The 21,603-nt window shown below is 43.0% G+C and overlaps 1 protein-coding gene across 2 annotated transcripts in view; it reads left to right on the forward strand.

Annotated features, from left to right (window-relative positions):
• Positions 1-11,705, forward strand: part of fbln5 (fibulin 5) — a 43,472-nt gene extending 31,767 nt beyond the window's left edge. For both annotated transcript variants that reach the window (XM_051919777.1, XM_051919778.1), the window contains exons 8-12: positions 1,859-1,978; positions 2,051-2,173; positions 2,259-2,385; positions 6,826-7,021; positions 10,538-11,705. In XM_051919777.1, the coding sequence (XP_051775737.1) occupies positions 1,859-1,978; positions 2,051-2,173; positions 2,259-2,385; positions 6,826-7,021; positions 10,538-10,699 (728 nt within the window). In that variant the 3' untranslated portion in view covers positions 10,700-11,705. The remainder of the gene's footprint in view (positions 1-1,858; positions 1,979-2,050; positions 2,174-2,258; positions 2,386-6,825; positions 7,022-10,537) is intronic.
• The last annotated feature ends 9,898 nt before the right edge of the window (positions 11,706-21,603 follow it).

The raw sequence follows: 21,603 nt of genomic DNA on the forward strand, positions 1-21,603 counted from the left end.
CAGGAGATGAAAATGTATCCACAGTAATAAATTAAGTGTCAAAACTGGGAACTATCAAACGTGCACCAAGCTCCTAATCGTTAGACATATTTGTGGTCCAAAATAACTCCTAGGTCATTCTTTAATGTCTGAGAACATACAAAACAAGAAGTCACTGTTGAGAGCCAAAAGTTCAATAACCTTGAAAATGAACTGAAATGCTTGCTAAATGTGTGTTTTAATATCCACAATCTTGGACATCCTGGAAGTAAGTGTATTACACTGACTTTTATACTGTTGTGACAGTGATGTCACATGTGTCATGGAAAAAAACCTTCTCTATCTACAAATAAGGCAGTCATGGAGTCTAGATGAGAATGTAGAACATTTCTTTATTTGTATAGAGTTATGCACAAATGTCTCAGTCCATCGAGTGAGCAATCAGTTAAACAAATCATCATATTTTCTACCTTTTTCTTGTTACTTCACCATATCTAATACATCACGTCCTCTGACTCCTCATATGTAGAACTTTATTACCTCCTCCAATCAACTAATGGCACCAGTAATTCCTGACTCATTTTGATTCACCCTTTATTCTGAACGCTGCTTCATTAAGATGGGGGTTTTGAGGAATCTCCTATTATTCTTAGCATCGCTTTATGAAAAGGGTATTTGGGCTTTCCTGTCAGTTAATCCCTGCTTTCTGGTGTAGTAAAAAGACAAGCAGGAGTTCAGTTACAATTTAAAAAATGTATTATTGGTAATATTCATAAATAATAACAATATGCAAAGTACATTTGAATATTGGCAACCATACAACCTGATTAAATGGTGATGTGTAGTTTCAGGCGGCACACAGACTTGTAGTTATTTAAAATGTCTCTAGTTAAGGCATCATTGATGCTCAGCTTTCTTCAGAACAGGCTGTATGCCTGATCCAATATGGCTGCCGAGCTGTGCTCTCCATTGGGTTGTTCTTGTCAGTTCATGGTGTGATGGTCTTCATCAAATGTTAGTAAGAGAGAGAAAATGTGGTTGAGCAAGCAGATTTATAGATTCTCTGTCCAACCCCTAGAGCCAATAGGACATCATGGTACTTAAAAGCTTCTGATCCAAGCCAATTCCAAACAGCCATACTTCAGACCAATGGGGGAATACAACATCTTAACACCTGCCACCCCCCAAAACCACATGTTAAGGTAAAGCTTGGCAGTTAGGCAGCCTGGCTTTCTTGTTGGGGTTGAAAGACTTTGGCAGAGAAACACTTGCTAAACTGGTTTAAAGCACATCCGCCCCCCAAACTCTGTCGTAAAAGTCAAAGAGACCCATTCCTGGTGGTGGGGGGAAGGGGGTTGTAAGCATGAATGCTTCTCACTATTGTAACATTGCTTTGACTAAATTACAAATAAAGACATACAAAATATTTATCAACTTATATACAAAATCTTATATCACAACAAGTGGTCTACGTTGTGTATCCTGTGCCTCTTCTGTCGCATCGCTAACTCCAACATACAAATTCATCATTGAGCTTAAGTTACCTTGTGCTACTGAGCTCCTATCCTGATGACAGTAATTTTAGCCTTTTATTTTTTCTCAGTGTCGTATCTTTTGATCTTTCCCTGAAACCCCGCTGTCGGTTTAAAATACATGGACTGGAGGAAATGGGGGGGGGGGGGGTTAGCAAGTGTTTAATGAAGAAGCCCAATGGGCAGAGCTTTTGCAGGAGTGAGTTCTGTTGCTGCTCACTTCAAACGTTTTAACAAGTTGTCCTCAGATGTGTTTTGTCATTTGAAAATCAAGCCTGGCCCCGTGAGACTAAACAGACTGAGAACTGAACGTGTCAAAGAATCACAAGTGAAATTCTTCTTTACAGATGTGGATGAATGTGAGGGAGAAAATCCCTGTGAGCACGGGTGCATGAACACGTATGGTTCCTTCATCTGTCGCTGTAATGCCGGCTTTGAGCTCGGATCAGATGGCATGACGTGCACTGGTGAGTAGCGCCCCTTTCTCACATTTTAAATATCGTTTACTCATGTTGAACAGCAATTTTTGTTTTCTCCAGATCTTGATGAATGCAGTTACTCAAATCTACTTTGCCAGCATCAGTGTGTCAACCAACCTGGATCATTCTTCTGCATTTGTCCACCTGGATACACCATCATGGCAGATGGGACAACATGCCAAGGTAAGGATTGTGTGCATGTGTGGGCACACACACCTCTGCAGTTCATCACACACTACTTCACTGACTTGGTGTTGTTCTTCTCCAGACATTAACGAGTGTGAGACGGGCAATGCCACATGTACGCGGGCACAGGAGTGCTTCAACTATCAGGGGGGCTACAAGTGTCTGGATCCTGTCAGATGTGAAGAGCCATACATTTTGTTTGGGGAAAAGTAAGTGAGAAGGGGCTGTCTGTAGCTTACCACAAAGGCCTCTGGCATCAGCTAAGAAAATTATGATGCATGATCAAAGATCCTAGACAAGTGCCTAAATTTGGTGGCCTCCTGTGTCATCTGTAGGATACACTCTTTTAAATACAAGGTAGATTCTGTCAAGTAACTCAGTCTGTCTCTCGCTCTGGTCCCTAAATGAACATCCACTTCTGGTCTGCAGAACAAATATACAGTGACTGTCCCAGAAGGGGCAGAGTTTCTAGAGGCCATAGCAGAGTATGGTCAGGGATCTTCTGATGTTTATCTTTTGAAGCTGTGGAATAAAACGACGAGATTGTTAGCGACAGCACCTCCTCTTGTCCCACAGTGGACATTGTTACTTCTATAGAACCCTGAAGATGTCCTTTCTTGAAATTTCATTTGGATGGCTCTTTTGGGAACCAAAAATGGTTCCCCTATGTCATCTCTCTAAAGAATCATTCTGGCACTTTTATTTTTAAGAGTGTAGAGGTTTTCCTTTTATTATCACTACTAGCAAAATACCCGCGCTTCGCAGCGGAGAAGTAGTGTGTTAAAGAGGTTATGAAAAAGTAAAGGAAACATTTTAAAAATAACATAACATGATTGTCAATGTAATTGTGTTGTCATTGTTATGAGTGTTGCTGTCATATATATATACATATACACATATATTTTTTATATATATATATATATATATATATATATATATATATATATATATATATATATACACATACATACATACATACATATACACACATAGATGCACTTACAATAACATAGAAATCAATATAAACAACATTAACATCATTATCATATGAGAATATGAAGTAATATATAAGAAGCACATTTCATAAAAATATAAATTATTAAACAGTAAAATCTTCTTCTATAATTTGCTACCGTGGCTTTTCGTTGGTCTGTCCAGGATTTTAAATCACCTGTAGCTTGCAAACCGTTTCACCTATTGACTTGAAATCTGGTACACATATAATACGTCACGTCTGCTATCCGCTTTATGGGTGATGATTGTATTACTCTTTTTATGTTTATTTTATTTTAGAATCAACTCCTATCTGCGCACACCAGGGCGGCCGTGGGCAGATGCGTATGGTGTATTCAGTCCATGTTATCGTGCATTGCGCTGTCACTGGTATTTTGATAAAAGAATTTGAACAATATATAAGAAGCGTATAAATTATTAAACAGTAAAACATTAACATTTAAGAAGTAAAGTTACATTGAGTACTACTGCAGTGCCTTCGGGTATACCTCATTTTTTGTTTGCCCATTACATGCTTAAATGTATACATTTTTTGGTGTACCTACCCGAGAACACGCGACATATAACCGAGCGTGGGAGAAGCATGGATTTTAAACACGCGTTGAGTTCATCTGCTGGTCTCCCTCGTGGAATAACTGGTAATGTTTGACTAAAATGTACAGCGAGTAAAACGACATTACCTCCTTTTTTTTTTTTACGATCTCTGAGATCTTGCTTTTTTCGGTTCAAGGCTTCATAAGCTCTTTTATGTGCCATGGTGTACTTAATAAGTACTAATTATCCCAAACCATCATCTTTGAATGTTGCAAGACTTTCGCCTTGTATGTAGATCGGGGTAATTACATTCATTGCATTCCTAGTCTGAATCACAATCTGATTGTATGGGTGGTTACCTGGCACTGTAGGGTTGCCACCCGTCCTTTAAAATACGGAATCGTGCCGCGTTTGAGAATGAAATTGCGCGTCCCGTTTTGAATCAATACTGGACGGGATTTATCCCGTATTTTTTTTATCATTTTTTTTTTTAAAGCAGCGTGTCATGCAAATCATCCCACACGCATTTTATGAAGATGCCTCCTTTCCTACTTTTGATTGGGTAATACTTGATGTCATCGTTAGTTTGATTGGTCTTTTTAACTGTCCAGTGAGGAGGGCGTGTCTTTTAAGTAGAGTCTGCAAAGTGTTGGCACTGAGATGTGGCGTCAGCGCCATAGTTGAAGCCCCTAACGTTGCGGTCAGCAAGTCGGCTAACATCCGCCATGTGCCGTCTTTCAGTTGCGAGAAGCAGATCATAGAATGGTTGAAACTGTTGCCCCTAACGTTGCGCCACGGCGTGTGGTTCGTTTATACCTCGTGTCTTCTCATTAAACTTTTATCTCGCGAATATGTTATTGCAATCCGCAGCGGGAGCGTTTCTATAAACTTAATTTAAACTTACGTTTTACACCGTGCTTTGTTTCCCTTATGAACATGCTTGTATGCTTCACTCGCTCCGTTCTCAATTGTTTAATTAATTTTTTGCTCTTCGCTGTTTCCGGCTCTTCCTCCATTTCCCCCTACTTCGTTCTTTTATCTCGCGAATATGTTATTGCAATCCTTAACGGGAGCGTTTCAATAAACTGATTGAAAATAGTTTTGCATTTACCTTTTTAGTAAAAGGCGAGCTTTTAAGCCTGAGAAATCACCCCGTAAATGCACACGTTTAATTGCACATGTGTTAATATGTATGGTTACACAGTATTAAAAGACAGTGAACAACGTCAGTTACCTTTGTTCCCGCGTTTGATAAAAGGTGAGCTTTTAAGCCTGACAAATCACCCCGTAAATGCAGACGTTTAATTGCACGTGTTAATATGTATGCTTACACAGTATTAAAAGACAGTCAAAAATTAACGTCATTTACCTTCGTTCCCGCGTGTGACTCGTGCTGTAAATCTCTTCCTTGTTTTTAGTTCACGTGATTACGTAGGAGGCGTGATGACGCGATACGTGACTCCGCCTCCTCCATTACAGTGTATGGACAAAAAATATGTTCCAGTTATGACCATTACGCTTTGAATTTCGAAATGAAACCTGCCTAACTTTTGTAAGTAAGCTGTAAGGAATGAGCCTGCCAAATTTCAGCCTTCCACCTACACGGGAAGTTGGAGAATTAGTGATGAGTCAGTCAGTGAGTGAGTGAGTCAGTCAGTGAGGGCTTTGCCTTTTATTACTATAGATAACATGCCATGTCTGGTTAACTTGTGAGTTTACTTCTGATGCAGTGCCCACCAAAATGGCATTACTTACATCATCTAACTGCTCCTGGGTCCTTCCTGCCTCTGTTTTTAGCAAGTAGTGAGCTTGTTTGGAATCACTATGAGCTATCCTCTGAATTTCTCTGGTTCTCTTGTCCTCACTAAATCGAACTCAAATTACAACTTATTCTCCATCAGGTGTTAAACATCAGGCACAGATCTGGTCAGTTGCTAATGCCAGTGGACATCTCATCTCATAATCTGAAACTGCTACCTCTAGTGAAGGTCAGTCCCAAATGTCCCTGTCCCCAGCAACAGTTCCAGCTCTTGTTGTGTTACCAATCCAGCCGAGAGATGTAACCCCTTCAGCATGTTCTGGGTCTGCCACTGGGTCTCCAGCCAGTTGGATGTGCCTGGACCAGCTGCAGGGAGAGTCGTGCGGGGGGCATCCTTAGGACAGCCCGAAATCACCTCAACTGGCTTCTCTTGATCCTGAGGGGTAGCAACTCTACTCTGAGGATCTCCCAAATTGCTGAGATTCTCACCTTGTCATGGAGTGTCAGCCCAGCAGCCTTGCAAAGAAACCTCATTTGAATTATCTAATTCTTTTGATCATTACCTCCAGCTCATGATCATGGTTGAGAACAGGGATATACAGCACAACAGTAAACCAAGAGTTTTGTCTCTAGAATCAGTTCCTGCTTCACCACCGTAGACCGGTAGAGTGCCTGCTGAAAAACTGCTGCCACTCCAATCCACTTGTCTATCTCATATTCCCTTCTTCCATCGCTCATGATCAACATCCCGCGCTGCCTGAACTCCTCCACTAATGGATGCTTTCCTCTTATCACCTGGAGAGAGTAATCCACTCCTTTCCATGAGAAAGCCATGACCTCAGACTTGGAGGTGCAGATCCTCCTCTCAGCCGCTTCACACTCGGCAGTGGTGAGTGGCAGTTGAAGTCAGTCAGATGTCATCTTCAATTGTATAAAGCAATGGTGATAACCAAAGCCTTCCCAAATAGTCACCCTTACATCCTCTTTATAAACTGGTCCATTAAAACCACAAGCAGGAGCGGTGACAAGACACAGTCTTCATGGAGTCTAACACCCATAGTGAACAAATTCGACTTAACACCAAGCATTTGGACACATCTCTCTGTGTTTAATGAATACCCCAGAAGTGCGGTCCCGTTAGCTCATATTCCTGCAGCACCTCCCACAGCACATGCCGAGGGACACGGTCATATGCTACTTCCTTTTGTAGATTTTCCAGTTGACACCTGTACTCAAACTCTTGAATGAAAAGGTTTAATATTCATCATCACCCTAGCTGTGATGTGCAGCCCACACCATGGTTCATGTGCCTATTCTCATAGAGTTGTTCTTCCTCCTTCAGCCGTTGCATGTGTCAATCAGAAAATCCTGGCTGCCGAGAGAAGCCCTTCACCGTGCTCTACAAGTTCATGGACATTGCTGGCGGCCGCACTGTTCCCCTTGATGTGTTCCAGATGCAGGCGACCACCCGCTACCCTGGAGTCTACTTCATCTTCCAGATCAAGTCGGGGAATGAAGGACGCGAGTTTTACATGAGAGTAAGTGCATTAGGTCATCAGGCTGGGAGGTTTTCATGACATAGTGGCTCATGGGTCAACATCGAAACTGAGCCCTGCATGCAGCCATGATGTTGTGCTGTTTTCTTGTCAGTACATAAGCCTCTCATGTGAGACCTTGGCCAGATTAACTTCTTTTAGGCATAGTCATTTTCTCCTAGTTGTTGTGTTTTGTTTTCCATGCTTGAGAGTGGTGGTGCTTGAGTGCTGGAGAATGCACTGGGACAGGGGTCCCCAACTCTGGTCCTGGAGGGCTGCAGTGGCAGCAATTTTCATTCTAATCATCTCTCTATTATAAAAAAAAATCCTGGAAAGCAACGGAGCGGCTCATGGGGACTGTAAACGTGAGACTTGGTGCCAAGAGATTGTCCCAGGGCCGTCTTGCGGGATTGTGAAACATGAGATTCTTGCAAGACACACCCTACTTACAAAAGATCTATATATATATAATTCACTAAGGCACGACTAAGGCACGCAAGACAACCATGCAGCACGCAAGACGGAGCCACGCCCACCAACTCTAAGACCATGGGACGAGAATGCCTGCCTGCCTGCTTACCCGCCTGCCTGTTACCAGCATTCACCACAATGTACTGGAGTGTGGAGTGTACCAGAGAGAGGGCGGGGAAGCGGGCCCTAGACGTAGCAGAGACGAAGGCGACTGAGGTGGAGTTTGCTGAGTTGTTGCGTCCGGACACATGAGCAAGCAGTGCCTCAAGAGCCTCTGTCGTTCGTATCCCATGGTCGGGCGACTTGGTGGATTATATATAGAAAAGCAGCTGGAACCAAAAAGAATAATGAAAGGTCAACGTGGCTGGAACCTGCATGTGGACTGTAGCAGAGACGAAAGCAACTGAGGCGGTGTTGGGTGAGGGTGGACATGTTTGTCGCGGATGCGAATCGCTGTATGCAGCGTGTAAAACAGTTTGTAATGGGGGATGCGGTCGTGCGTCGTAACCGAAAAGAGCAGTAAACACGCAGCTCTCAGCCATGTTGACCTTTCATTATTCTTTTCGGTTCCGGCTGCTTTTCTATATATAATCCACCAAGTCGCCCGACCATGAGATACAAACGACGGGCGCTCTCGAGGCACTGCTTGCTCCTGTACCCGGACGCAACAACTCACCAAACATCACCTCAGTCGCTTTCATCTCTGCTACCTCTCGGGCCCGCTTCCCTGCCCTCTCTCCGGAGAGGCGGGGGGTCCGGGGCGGAGTGGGCGTCCTTCCCCTCTCCCCCCCGTTGCGCCGTCCAGCCCTGTTCCTCGCTCTGGGAGGTGGGGACGCGGTGGCGGTCCTCCAGTTTTCAGTCACGGACATTTGTATGTTGCTCTCTCCAGAGTTCCATCTTTTCATTCACTCACAGTCTTATCCTCAAACCCACCCCATTTGGACAACTGTGTGTTTCAGGAAGTGTTCACCCATCAATACATACTTATGCGGCATATGCTACGCCGCGGGTTGGCTAGTATCATATAAGAGCTCACCGATCAAAAAACACTCAGTCGTGTAGTACACACAGATCATGTGCTCTCAGCACATATAAAGCGTATAAGGACAATACGGAGAAAAGAGACCCAAAGGCATTGGAGAGAAAAAAAGGCAGATAAGAGGTTATGAAAGCAGTGGAATTCGAAGAGGTTCAAACAAACGATGGCACGATACACATGCAGAGAAAGGTACAGAATATGAAAGGAGTAAAATTCGAAAGTATTGTAGCGTCCCAGCCAGGTTGAGGGCTTTTTGGTTTTAAGTGACTGTTAAGAGAGGATGGAGTACAGCACGGAAGACTGATAGCGGGGTATTGATTGATGCTGTAATTGGGGGGGGGGGGGGGGGGTGTTGGAGAGGGTGCTAGAAAGTTGTGTTTGGGGCTAGGAAGTCGGCGATTGTTCAAGTAAAACTTTTGTGATACTTTATCATGTCAGTCGCTACAGTATCAAAGAAAAGATAGAAAAGATCGCATTACCGCAAACAAAAGGTGATTAATCATCAGAACCAGGTGTAGCTGAAAAAATAGCAGGACAAATCGAGGTCAGAAATAAAAGGCAAAGAGTAAACAACAAAGTCATTCAATGCACAAAACGTGGATTTACACAATAATGGACCATACGCTATGAGAATCTGTGGTCCCGGAACAGTTAAAGCAACGACAAGTTAAATTTCAAAGAATACACAATTCGGTCAGGTGTATATTGATGATCACGGAGAAGCGATGCAAATTTTAACAGGCAAAAAGAAAGGTGATGTATATATTCCGCGAATAACATTACACACCAAAGGAGATCGTGATATGCCATTCGTATTAAAATGTTTACAGTTTACCGTGAGAATAGCGTTTGCTATGACAATCAATAAATCACAGGGACAAACTTTAGGAAAAAGTCGGTTTATTTATTAGAGAAACAAACAATATTCACTCACGGGAAGTTATACGTTGCGTTGTCACAATGTGTCTCCAAAAAATATTGTTTTTAATGAAGCTTTAAAGTAAAAGTGCAAATGATGAAATTGAAACAATTCCAAAGAAAAAAAAATTTAAATTGTATATCCGATTAACCAAACACAGGGGTTGGCGAGCGAAGCGAGCAGGGGGTGAAGCCCCCTAGTCTTCTTAATTAGTGACCTGTTTTTTACTGCTAATTCACTTCTTTTGAATTCATTTTAATTGACTTGTTCTTGAAGACTCCGACCTCTTCATTGTTTCTTTTCCCTTAATTAGCATCCAAACAATAATGAGCTACAAAATGAGCCAAAACAACTGGTGTCCATTAAACAATATCTGAAAATAAAGAAAGGTGAAGGTCTCAAGAATGCTCTTTGAAAAGAGAAAATCAGCAATTTTGGAAATGTATGCTATTGCACCTGTGGTGGGTTGGCACCCTGCCCGGGATTGGTTCCTGCCTTGTGCCCTGTGTTGGCTGGGATTGGCTCCAGCAGAGCCACGTGACCATGTGTTCAGATTCAGCGAGTTGGAAAATGGATGGATGGATGGATGCTATTGCACAATGAGAGCAGCAACAAGCACTTCATTTCTGTTTGGGTGCCATTTAAGGAAAGAAATGAAGCAATTCAGAGGAACGATGAAGAAATACAGGGGAACAAATCTTAAAAAAACAAGTAAGTTAAAATGAAAGGAAAAGGAATTAATTAGCAGCAAAAACTGGACACCAATTAAGAGAAGGGTTGGAATGAAGACCTGCAGCCCCTGCGGCCCTCCAGGAATGGTGTTGGAGACCACTGCACTAGGAGATATTTAAATGAATGTCGGCCCACTGGGTCGTTTCCTAGTTATTAGAGTAATGGTGGGGGAAGTGGAGTGTTTGCTTGCCCTTTGAAACTCTTTAAATTGGTGCTGTTCATATTCTTTTTTGAGTTCTTTTTTTGATGAGTGCTGACGTTGATACTCATTGCTGAGGTCTGAATTTGCAGGTGTGCTGCTGGTGGCAGCACCACAGTTTCTATTTACTCAAACGTTTAACTCTTCTCTGTCTCACAGCAAACAGGTCCATACAGTGCCACACTGGTGCTTACGCGCCCACTCAGTGGGCCAAAAGAGGTGCTTCTGGACCTGGAAATGGTCACGGTCCACACAGTCATCAACTTTAGGGGGAGCTCCGTCATCAGGCTAACGGTATTCGTCTCAGAATTCTCCTACTAATCTTCTTCCTTGCTGTTACCTCCTCATGCATCTAAGAGATGAGCTGCACCTTCTGATTGAGTCTGAAACCATCAGTCCTCCACATCAGCTGAGGTAACACCACAGCTATGCAAGCTTCACAAGTTTCAAGACTCCCTTCTCTTTGCTGCTCATGGGACTTCTGAGACGTGAGGACCTTCCTCTCCCCCTTCCTGCCTTAAATATTGCCTGTTAAGGATTCTCGGATATAGGGCTTCCCCACCCCTCTTTTGGTCATATGACCCTCCTCACCACCACTGTATGTATTTCCAGCCCATTGATGCTTGTGCTTGCTTCTCGGCAGAATGCTTTCCCAGCCCCACCACTGTCACCAAGCTCTCAAGACATGCCAGCTTGCTGGCCCATGTGGAACACTAGTAGAAAGAGAGGGCTTTGAATTTTCATTACCTGTCCTATGCTGATCAGTGTGGAACCCCAAAAGAGCACTACCACTTGCTATGTAACACTAGCACTTGCTTCATGGAGCACAGAAGAAGATCATCCTCCATCGGTAGAAGTTAGCGTATCCTCTACTAGAACACCAGTTAATGCACAATGACCAGTAAGATGAAGAAGATCTCCGTAGAGTGATCATCTGGCGGGGATGACTCAAGCTTTGATCCAACTGTAGAATTTGCTGCATCTAATGCCAGTTATGTGTTTTTTGTAGTCACCAGGACCTTGCTGGAATTATGAAAACTGAGACCCTATCTTCACCCCTTCCTCCACATTATCTGCTCCATGTACAGAATGCAAACCAAATAAACATTTTTTTTTTTTTTTTTTACCTAAAACATGGCTAGTTGTGCATGGTGTATAAAGATGTGGTTCACATGTGTGGGATGGGCCTGTAGGATGAACAGTTAAAGGATAAGTTTGGTATTTATCAAGTCAAAATTATTTCTTCACAATCGTGGTGTATATTAATGTGACACTTGGAACTGCATTCAAAAGTGAAGCTTATTTTAGCAAGTTTAAAAAAAAATAATCTAACCAGCCCTTGCGTTTTATAATGAAGCCTACGGGTACTGGGGTCCCATTGTGAGGGGAGAAGAAAAGGTCTTGAAACTTACCGAATACGTCCATTCTGAAGTAGCAAAGATTTCAACTTAAGAAAATGTGCCTTCCATGTTTCTGATGCATGCTTGAGACAACAAAAGTAACATTTTTAGTCGCAGATTCTTGGCTTTATTTTCTCAAGGTTTCTTGCTCTCATCACCGGTGGAGTTCTTACAAACCCCATCTCATCAAGCCTCATTTACTTATTATTTCACCGACTCCTTTATCCAAGGCGACTTACAACATTTATGACACAATTGGTTACATTTCTTTTTGGTTTTCCAACTGAAGCACAGGCAGGTCATGTGACTTGCTCATGGTCGCACAGTATCAGTAGCAGGACTTGAAGCCACAACTTCAGGGTTTGAAATCCAAAGCCTTAACCACTACACCACACTGCCTGCCTTGTATTCTGCTCATCCTACTTTTGCTTTTTCTGTTTCTTCACCGCTTATTTTCTGCCATAGCTTGTAATAACAGACAGATGCACACGCAAATCATATGGCGCCTACATGAGTTGTTATTTTACATAATTTAGGGACTTTCAAAACTTGACTTGATGTTTTTTTTGGAAGAAATAAGTGGTTAGGACTGGTGAGCTTTGTTGGGCTGAATGGCCCGTTCTTGTCTGGATTGTTCTAATGTTCTAATAACCTGTGGAGTGAAATTCACGTTGTATGACAGTGTTGTGTTGACCGTCAAAATAAATTGGTGCTGATTTACACTGCATTGTGTTTTTAATAAATTGATTTTTGAAAGAGCCAATCCACCTCCATGTTGCACTTCCCATGGTGTGTCAGGCGCATGCTTGATTAAAAAAAAAATTCTCAGAAAAAGTTAGATTGTGCAGCAGAGCCGACTGAAGTGCTACAAAACAATTATCAAATAGAATATGGTAATAAAGGTCTGCGTGGGTGTCCTCCTACAGTCCGAAGACATGTAGGTTAGGTGCATTGGCGATTCTAAATTGTCCCTAGTGTGTGTGTGTGTGTGTGTGTGTGTGCGTGCGTGCGTGCGCTCTGAGGTGGGCTGACGCCCTGTCAAGGTTTGTTTCCTGCCTTGCGCCCTGTGTTGCCTGGGATTGGCTCCAGCAGACCCCCCCGTGACCCTGTAGTTAGGATATAGTGGGTTGGATAATGGATGGATGGAATATGGTAATAAAGGAACTGAGGACAGTTTTTCTTATGTAAATAAACTCGCTAAGACTCGCTAACACCAATTAATCGATAATTGCATGGGCAGAATGTGAAAACTCCATGAAGTGAGTTTAGTTTCACTGTGAGGCAGGAATGACAGCTCTGTGCTACCACTCAGTCTATGCTGAAGGCTCCGGACTAAACTTACCAAACTTCAGCCTGATTAAAACTAAATGTATGGCTAGAATGTCTGCAGTTCTTGTCACTTGATTACAATGTTCATCTCGCTAGAGCACAGAAGCACACACATGTTACCATTCCAGCGGCAGCAGGCATTATCTTTGCGGAATAATGAAATAAGCTTCTGGATGATGTGAGTGACAATGTGAAGTTTTCCCTGTCATTGTTGTCTACAGAACAGAGACAGCAATTCATGTCTGTTTGCTATATCAACTCTCGATAACGGCACTTGGTGAGGACTTTCCGAGGTGAGTCTATGCCACCTGGTCATGAAGGGTTGCCTCAGTTGCAGACCAGCAGTGAAGTGAAGCCAAGCACACAGTCAGCCTTCTTTTCAAATCGCAGAATCACACAAACATGTTTTGCTTTTTGACTTTTGCTTTGCGCCCTTCCTCCACCATAACTTATTGCCTATGGGGGAGGAGTGAAAACTTTAGACTCGTCAAAAATTTCGATCTCGAAATCGACGTTTTAGGGTCTCCTGATACTGAAAACACTGATATGTTGATGATGGGTGTCTGTCTGTGTGTCACAGTTTCTTGAGGATGGCTAGAGCTAAAACAGATGGATAGAAAAATACCAAACTCGAAACTTAAGCCTGTTATGAAATGACGATGTGCTGATTAGTTTTTGAGCCAAATCGTGCAAGAGAAGGAGGCATTCTAGAGGAACCCTCAAATACTGTAATTCTGCAATTAATTATGAATTTTTCTCGTCAATTACTAACGTTATGATCAGAAAGATCAGCATCAGAGCGGTAAATAATTACTGAAATGTTAGGGTAACTTGGTTCCTCGGGCGCAAAGCCTGCTGAGACACTCGTCCAAATTATTTCTCATCCTTTAAACGAAATGGATACGCTGTTTTGCAACCTGTGTGCAATCTCCAGACATGTATCAATACTCCATATCATTTCCGGCTTCAAAAATGGACACATTTAGTGAGTTTTAAAGTTTTTTTTTTCATGGTGGGGGACCCCATACAACCCATTATGAAATGCATGAGCAGGCTAGTTAATTTTTAAAATGTATAAAATATGCTTCACTGTAGAGCACAATTTCATGTGTGAAATTAATACAGTATATACATGTACTGTGATTGTGAAGAAATGACGTTGACTTGAATAGTACCAAATAGCACAGATAAGGTGAGGGAATGAGTCCCATCATATTGAGAAAGAAAAAAAAGGGTGGTCCGGAGGTGGGATAACCGTCACTAAATCTTTATTTTATATAATACCCTTCAGCGAACGCACACAGTCACAAGCGAATAGTTGCATGCCATAGATTCTTTCATCATTTTAAGGTGCAAATGCCTCCCAGAACTAACAGGATTTAATGTTCGTCTTGAGCAGAGAAGGCAGTGTAAAGACCTGATTGAGGCCTGCAGAAATTCTCAAAGGTGTCAGTACATACTGTTTCAATTAAATATTAAATCACAAAGTCGTGGAAATTAAAGAGAAGTGCATTTCAGACTGAAGCTTGGAAAAACTTCACCCAAAGAGTTGTGAGAACCTGGAATAAACTACCGAGTCCTGTGGTTGAATAGGAAACCTTCCAAAATGTTTTTAAAATATTACAATATTGTGAAAACATAGCTGTTACAAACATGGTTGCATTTATGTCCCACATTCTGCATCAAGTGTTCTTTGGAGAACTCATTGATAGTCCTGTAACATACTGGTAGCAACACCAGAGGGCTGCGGTGGGCTGGCGCCCTACCTGGGGTTTGTTTCCTGCCTTGCTCCCTGTATTGGCTGGGATTGGCTCCAGCAGACCCCCGTGACCCTGTAGTTAGGATATAGCGGGTTGGATAATGGATGGATGGATGGAACACCAGAGGGTAAGAACAAGTAGAGGTTCACCCTTAAATAGAGTCGGAGGTGACAGGATTTGTTGAAAAAGGCTACGGTGATCTTCTCAGATCTCAGGTCTGTTCACCAGCATGTCCTTCATGGAAATGTCTTTACACTCTGTAGACAACAGTTTGGTCTAGCTATGTCGTATTCAACCAGTTATGTCTCAAGTTTGAGTTTATTGTTATGTGTACTCGGTATGCACAATTCTGCTTCTTCTGCTTACCTTCTCCTCCTCTCCTGACTCAGGAGTACTTCCAGTGTGACACTATTGTCTCCATGAAGCTCTGGTAGATCAGCCAGAACCTCACTAGGACAGAGGAGACTCCCCCTTCGACCCAAACTGGGCTGTGCATGGGGATTACAACTCTCACACTGAGGAATGCTGTCAACCAGAGTGGTGGCCCTGTGACTAGGTATCTGCACTGGTAATCAGAAGGTTACCGGTTTGAATCCCATAAATGCCAATAGGGACTCTGCTCTGTTGGGCCCTTGAGCAAGGCCCTTAACCTGCAATTGCTGAGCGCTTTGAGTAGTGAGAAAAGCGCTATATAAATGCAAAGAATTATTATTATTATTATAACCAGTCCCAGATGGCAAAATCCCACTGTTCATCCATCCTGGTTTGGATGCCATTTCATTAGCTGGTTCATCCCTGATGACATCCCAACCATTAAGCATCTTGCTTGGGATGCCCATCCATCTCTTCTTCACTGTCCATTACAAGCCATGTAACTGAATAAGGTCCACCCCAGCCAGCATGACATTCGGTAGCACATCGCCAATCCTTATTCACATAGCTTAAGCAATGTCAGCAAGAGAAATGGCATAAAATGGTGCCACCCATTGGGTCAATGCAATGGTGATTTTCAAAAATATTCACCTATGGGCTATCATTGCTCTCTCAGTAATGGCTACCAAAAAATAAACAGATACAAAATAATCCCAGACAGTGCAGTGGCTAACACTGCTGTCTCATGTATCCCGGATCTTAGGTTCAAATCCTGCTCTTCTGGTATGAAGTTGGCACATTCTCACCACATCTGGGTGAGCGTTCCTCTCAAATCCTCAGAGATGTGCCGGGTTAGATGAATTAACAACTCTAAATTGGCCCCTGTGTGTGTGTGTGTGTGTATACATGTGAGCCTTTTGATGGACTGGTGCCCTGTCCAGGGATGTGTCCCTCCTTGGGGTCAGTAATGCAGAGACAGGCTTCGGCCTCCCTTGTCCCTGAAATGAGTTAAGCTGTTTGAGAATGCATTGAAATATGTATGTATGTCATGACTGGGTAGGCATGGCTTCTCACTGTGGTGGTCTCAAGCTTACCCAGCCTCTCCTCATTCCTAGCCTCACTTCAGAACACATGGCAACTCTCCACATGATGTGCTCTTGTAGCATATCATAGGGCTTTGAGAGCTTTTCTGTGCTCAACTGAGCTCCTCTAACCACCTCTGAAATGCAATACAATACCTAAAATGTCATCACCTGTAAGGAAAGAGCAGAACACACCACTCTATGTGGGTCACTTCAATCACATGTCGTCTACTGCACCTCCTCAAGGTTAGCAACAGCTGCCTTCTCTGGACTAGGATGTGTAGATGTGGCGAAAGCAAAGCAGAGTATGCAACATCCTGAGGTGGGTAAAGTCACCCAAGTCAAAGAAACTTATAAAATGCTCACATCTGATGCTTTGTCCGACATGGCGTTTCTCTTCTGATGCCACGTTATTCCTGTTCAGCAGTGTGCCCTCAGTGGTGTGCCATTCAGACACGGTGCACACTCCTGTCCTAAAACTGGCTAAATAAAACTCAACAACTAAAAAAGGCATGTAGCCTTCACAAAGAAGCCAGTTCTGGAAGTAATCTCAATTAAGGTCCAAGTGATCTAAAGTGGCAATGCCTTGGTGATGCCCTCAAGCATCTTTTTGAAACTGACCACAAAATAAATAAACTTACAGGCCATCCCATCCAGTGCAGTAGCAACCATCTGGAGTAGGCAGAAAATCCCATGGGCCCCCCTATGTGCCTTTCTTGGTCTCCCAAAAATTCCCAATGTTTCATGTTTACCCATTCATGTAGTAAGAACGTATGATCAGGACTGAGACTGGCAATATTAAAGCATACGAACTCAGAATGTTAGACCAATGACATCTCCTGTTACAAGCTCTAACAGCAGCTGTCATTGGTCATATGGATTGAAACCAGACACCTTCAAACTTCTGGTCACAATCCTGTCCTTGAGACAATGGAGGGTAACAGTGGAAGTAACTGGACATCAAGCGTTAGCTGCTGCACACTATGATATATACAGGGTGAGTCAAAATTATGTTAACATTTGAATGGTGGAAACAATTTATTCACGAAACATACTTCATATGTGTAAGATGATTTTCAGGAATGTCTCAACCTGTTCACCATCATGTTCAACACATGTACCATATGTGGCACATAAATTGTCCACAAAAATTGTATATAAGTATATACATAGCAGTATCATTAGTGTTAACATCATTTTGATTCACCCTGTATAACAGAAAATATGGTTAACAAGTTAGACGCATACACAATCCACCTTAAAAGGAAAAATGTCTGTCCAGTTGCAGTGTCCCTGACATTCCAACAGATAGTGCCTCACAAACATCTGTAGTACTGAAATGCACTCCATTTGTCATTCCAACAGATGGCACATCGGAAACATTAACAGCATTTTTACAAATCCCATACCAAATGGCATATAACAGGGACATGTGCATTGCATTTGTCATTGCAAGAGATGGTGCATCACAGAGACTTGTAGTAATAAAATGCATTCAATTTATGGGATGTCTGATTGAGTCTGAAGTGTTTTTTGTGGATAGTGCCCTGACACCAGAAATAGTTATGGGTCTCAGATAAAAGGAGCCACTCTGCCTCATCCAGGCCAGTTGGAGTCGGGAGTGGAAGACAGGGAAAAAAAATCACCTGGGAGGAGTAGAGGAAGGAACAAAAGAGAAGAATATTTCTGTTTATGTTTAACAGCACATGTTGAAAATATTTCCATTGTATTAAACTTCACATTTGAGCCTGTGCAGTGGTGTCTGAGGTTTGGGGTGCTGCAATGCCCCCCACAGGACACGGTATGTATTACATCTAGTAAATGAAACTCCCCTCGCAGTCCAAATGAGGCAAGGGGTCCACAGAGAAAGGTTGGAGTGCCAACCAGGATGCCAAATTGAATTGGTTGGCAAAAGAAAAAAGCAAATGAAGCAAAAAAGCAGAATAAAAAGAAGCAGCCCACTCTGCCTGTATGGCGGCTGTTAATCCCAGGTCACATCAGAGCTCTGTTCTCACCCAAAGCTCGGGTTCAAATGAGACGCCATTCTCTGGGCACGTCCCCTTGCAAGGTGTCCCAACAGGAAGGGGTGGAGCCTCCGCTGTGTGCCACACGACCTCACTGGACATCATCTCCGAGCTACAAGTGGAAGAGAAAGGACATCGACGGCACCTCCTCTCGATTCGGGGGTGGCATCGCTAACCTCTGGCGAACCCCAATGGTGGATCCCCGGGCCCACAAATGCGTGGCAAAGTATATGCAAGGTATGATAAATTCTGTTTGTGTATTTATACCAGGCAGCTCTGTGTTATGCACAATATTTTTTGTTTTATTTGAAGTGATTTATTCACTATTTTTGTAAGTTTATGGGATTGTCAGAAGTGCAGTAAACATAACATGTATAATTCATACAGCACATAACACAAAGCAGGCTCAGCCACTGAGATCCCGTCGGACATTTGCTGCTCATGGACACCCGCAAGGGAATGTGAACCGACCGGACATCTTTTGTAAAAAGCGAACCCATGCAGTATTTTGTGGATCAGCCAGAAATATTTTACCTAGTACTGTATATCCATTTTAAGCGGCCTATTCATATTTCTGAAGTAACGCATTTACAGTGTCAAATTACCTATTGTACATTCAAAACCTTATTTTAAAGAATCTCTGTGTTCAATTAATTATACCTACATTTTATTAAACTGTTTTTCTTGAAGTCTTCCTATTACTTGTCCTTAATATCATATGGGGTCCCCTGCTGCACTGGCTACACCGCTGACCCCATCAACTCTCCACTTATAAAGCCAGTCAGTGAATCAGATGTGTGTGACTCCGACAAGGCCATCCGTCTCCTCTAAAATTGACTTTTTGGTTTGTTTAATTGGACTGAAACAGACAGGGAGAGCCTCGGAAAGGGTAAAGGTCACCATAAGGCTTTTGTGTTGAACAAAAGGCCTCTTGTATTTAAGTTGAAAGGAATTAACAATAAAGTATGGGAAACATCCGATGGGTGTGACAGTCTGCAGGCAAGCAGAGGTGGAAAAGTATCTGAGGAGCGGTTCAGCACTTTATTAACTGTGTAATTACTCAATGCGTGTGTCCAGCCATACATTTTACAAACCCGCTGACCTGGAGCAGGGTTGCTGTTACACCAAGCACCCGGCCTAAGTGTGGAACAATCCCTGGATGGGGCGCCAGTCCATCGCAGGGTTATACAAAGGGAGATCCAAACGTCAGTTTAAGATGTGCCTTCATGTCACTGGAATCTGTTCTTTCTTTTAATGCATGTACTTCAAAGTGTCAATGAACAGTTGAAAACATTTTGTCCTCTGGGAAATTCATGGAGGCAAAGTGCAAAATCTGCTAGCAGGGTCCCATGCTTGTTTTTGACTGAACAGAAACAGGCCCCTGTGTGGAGTCTGATAAGTGGCTCCTCCCAGATTTTGAGCAGGGGGGGGCATTCTGGTCCAGCAGCTGTGGGGCGTCTGTTGGTGAAAAAAGATTCACTGCTGTTAGAGCTTGTAATGGGAGATGTCATTGGTTTAACTGTATCAATGATGCCGTGATCTTCACAGAATCAATGGAGGCTCTGATTGGGGCTCTCGAGAGACTGAGCAAGGAGTCTGAGTGTCTGGGCTTGCGGGTGTCCTGATTAAAACAGGGTTGTGTGGGTACAGCAGCTGTGGGGCACCTGTTGGTGAAGAAAGATTCACTGATCTTGACTTTGCCGATGATGCTATGATCTTTGTGGAGTCCGTGGAGGTTCTGATGGGGGCTCTCGAGAGACTGAGCGAGGGGTCTGAGTGTCTGGTCTTGTGAGTGTCCTGATAAGAACCAACATCCAGGCCTTTAATGACCTCATGGGCACAGCCATCAGCAGTGTGTCTGTCTGCAGAGAGAGTGTCGACCTCGTCGAGTGGTTTACTTACCACAGCAGTGACATTCATGTCTTTCCTATGAAGTCAGTAGACGGATTGGGAGAGCTTGGGGGGTCATGAGGTCACTACAAAGGGGTGTGTGGCGCTCCTGATATCTCTGCAAAAGGACGAAGGTCCAAGTCTTTAGAGTCCCGGTGCTTCCTGTCTTGCTATATGGTTGTGAGACATGGACGCTATCCAGTGACCTGAGATGAAGACTGGACTCCTTCAGTACGGTGTCTCTTCAGAGAATCCTTGGGTATATAAGAATATTTACACCGGGTGTTACAGACTTAAATCAAATGTATGTTTTTATTATATCTCTCTATTATAAAAAAATCTTATGACAACACAAGACTTTTTTCCTGCGACGAGACGTGATCTTTTGAAGAGAGACAGAGAGACACTTTCACATCCCGTGAGACGGTCAAGTGACGTCATACTAAGTCACGTCATACTTACAACCTTTGGAAGAAAGTCCCATGATACACATGCAGAGCAGGTTTGAGATAATGGAAGTAGGAAAATTCAAAAGTCTCAAAAAAAATGAGAGTAAAGATCGCATTAGCGCATACAAACGGAAAATATTACTCAGTGAAATAATGGAACAGCGAAAAGAGATCGAATAGTGTTTGAGGATGAGTGAGGGAGAAGAGAGACAAGGCAGTGAGACAAAAGGACAGCTGCTGTACAGGCTTTTAAACGTTTGAAACGCCGCACGAAATGAAGATCACGCGGCACGGCAGCAGCAGCGAGACAGCAGCTGATGGAGCAAAGAGGAGGTAAAAAAAAGACTATTTGTTTCCCATTGTATCACCTTTCAAGAGGGGTTTCGGAGGAGCGGCCGCATCTCCTTGGGGTGTGGTCAGCCCCCCTCTTCACAACGGCGCGTAGCACTGGTGGAGGGAGGGGGGGTTGATGAGCGAACCGAGCAGGGGGTGAAGCCCCCTAGTTGTAGAAATAATAATAATAATAGCAGCTTACTACTCAAAACACAGAGCGCCCGGTCTTGAACCCAGGACCTTTGGTTTATAAGGCAGCAGTTCTTACCTCTGCACCATTCAAGAATACGTGTAAACTCCCTGTCGACTGACATTTGAGCTTGAGTTTTTAACTCATTGACAGCCACATGTAAATCGAATGCTTTTTTTTTCTTTGGTTATATTCTTGAATAAAAGGTCACATATTTATTTCATATTTGGACTAAAGTCTTCACACATTATACACTTCTCATCATTATTAGTATAACATGGAAAAAGTTTCTGCTTTAGATAGATAGATAGATAGATAGATAGATAGATAGATAGATAGATAGATAGATAGATACTTTATTAATCCCAAGGGGAAATTCATATACTCCAGCAGCAC

This window comes from Erpetoichthys calabaricus, chromosome 16, assembly GCF_900747795.2.
Source record: "Erpetoichthys calabaricus chromosome 16, fErpCal1.3, whole genome shotgun sequence".
In the NCBI taxonomy this organism is placed as follows: Eukaryota; Metazoa; Chordata; class Cladistia; order Polypteriformes; family Polypteridae; genus Erpetoichthys; species Erpetoichthys calabaricus.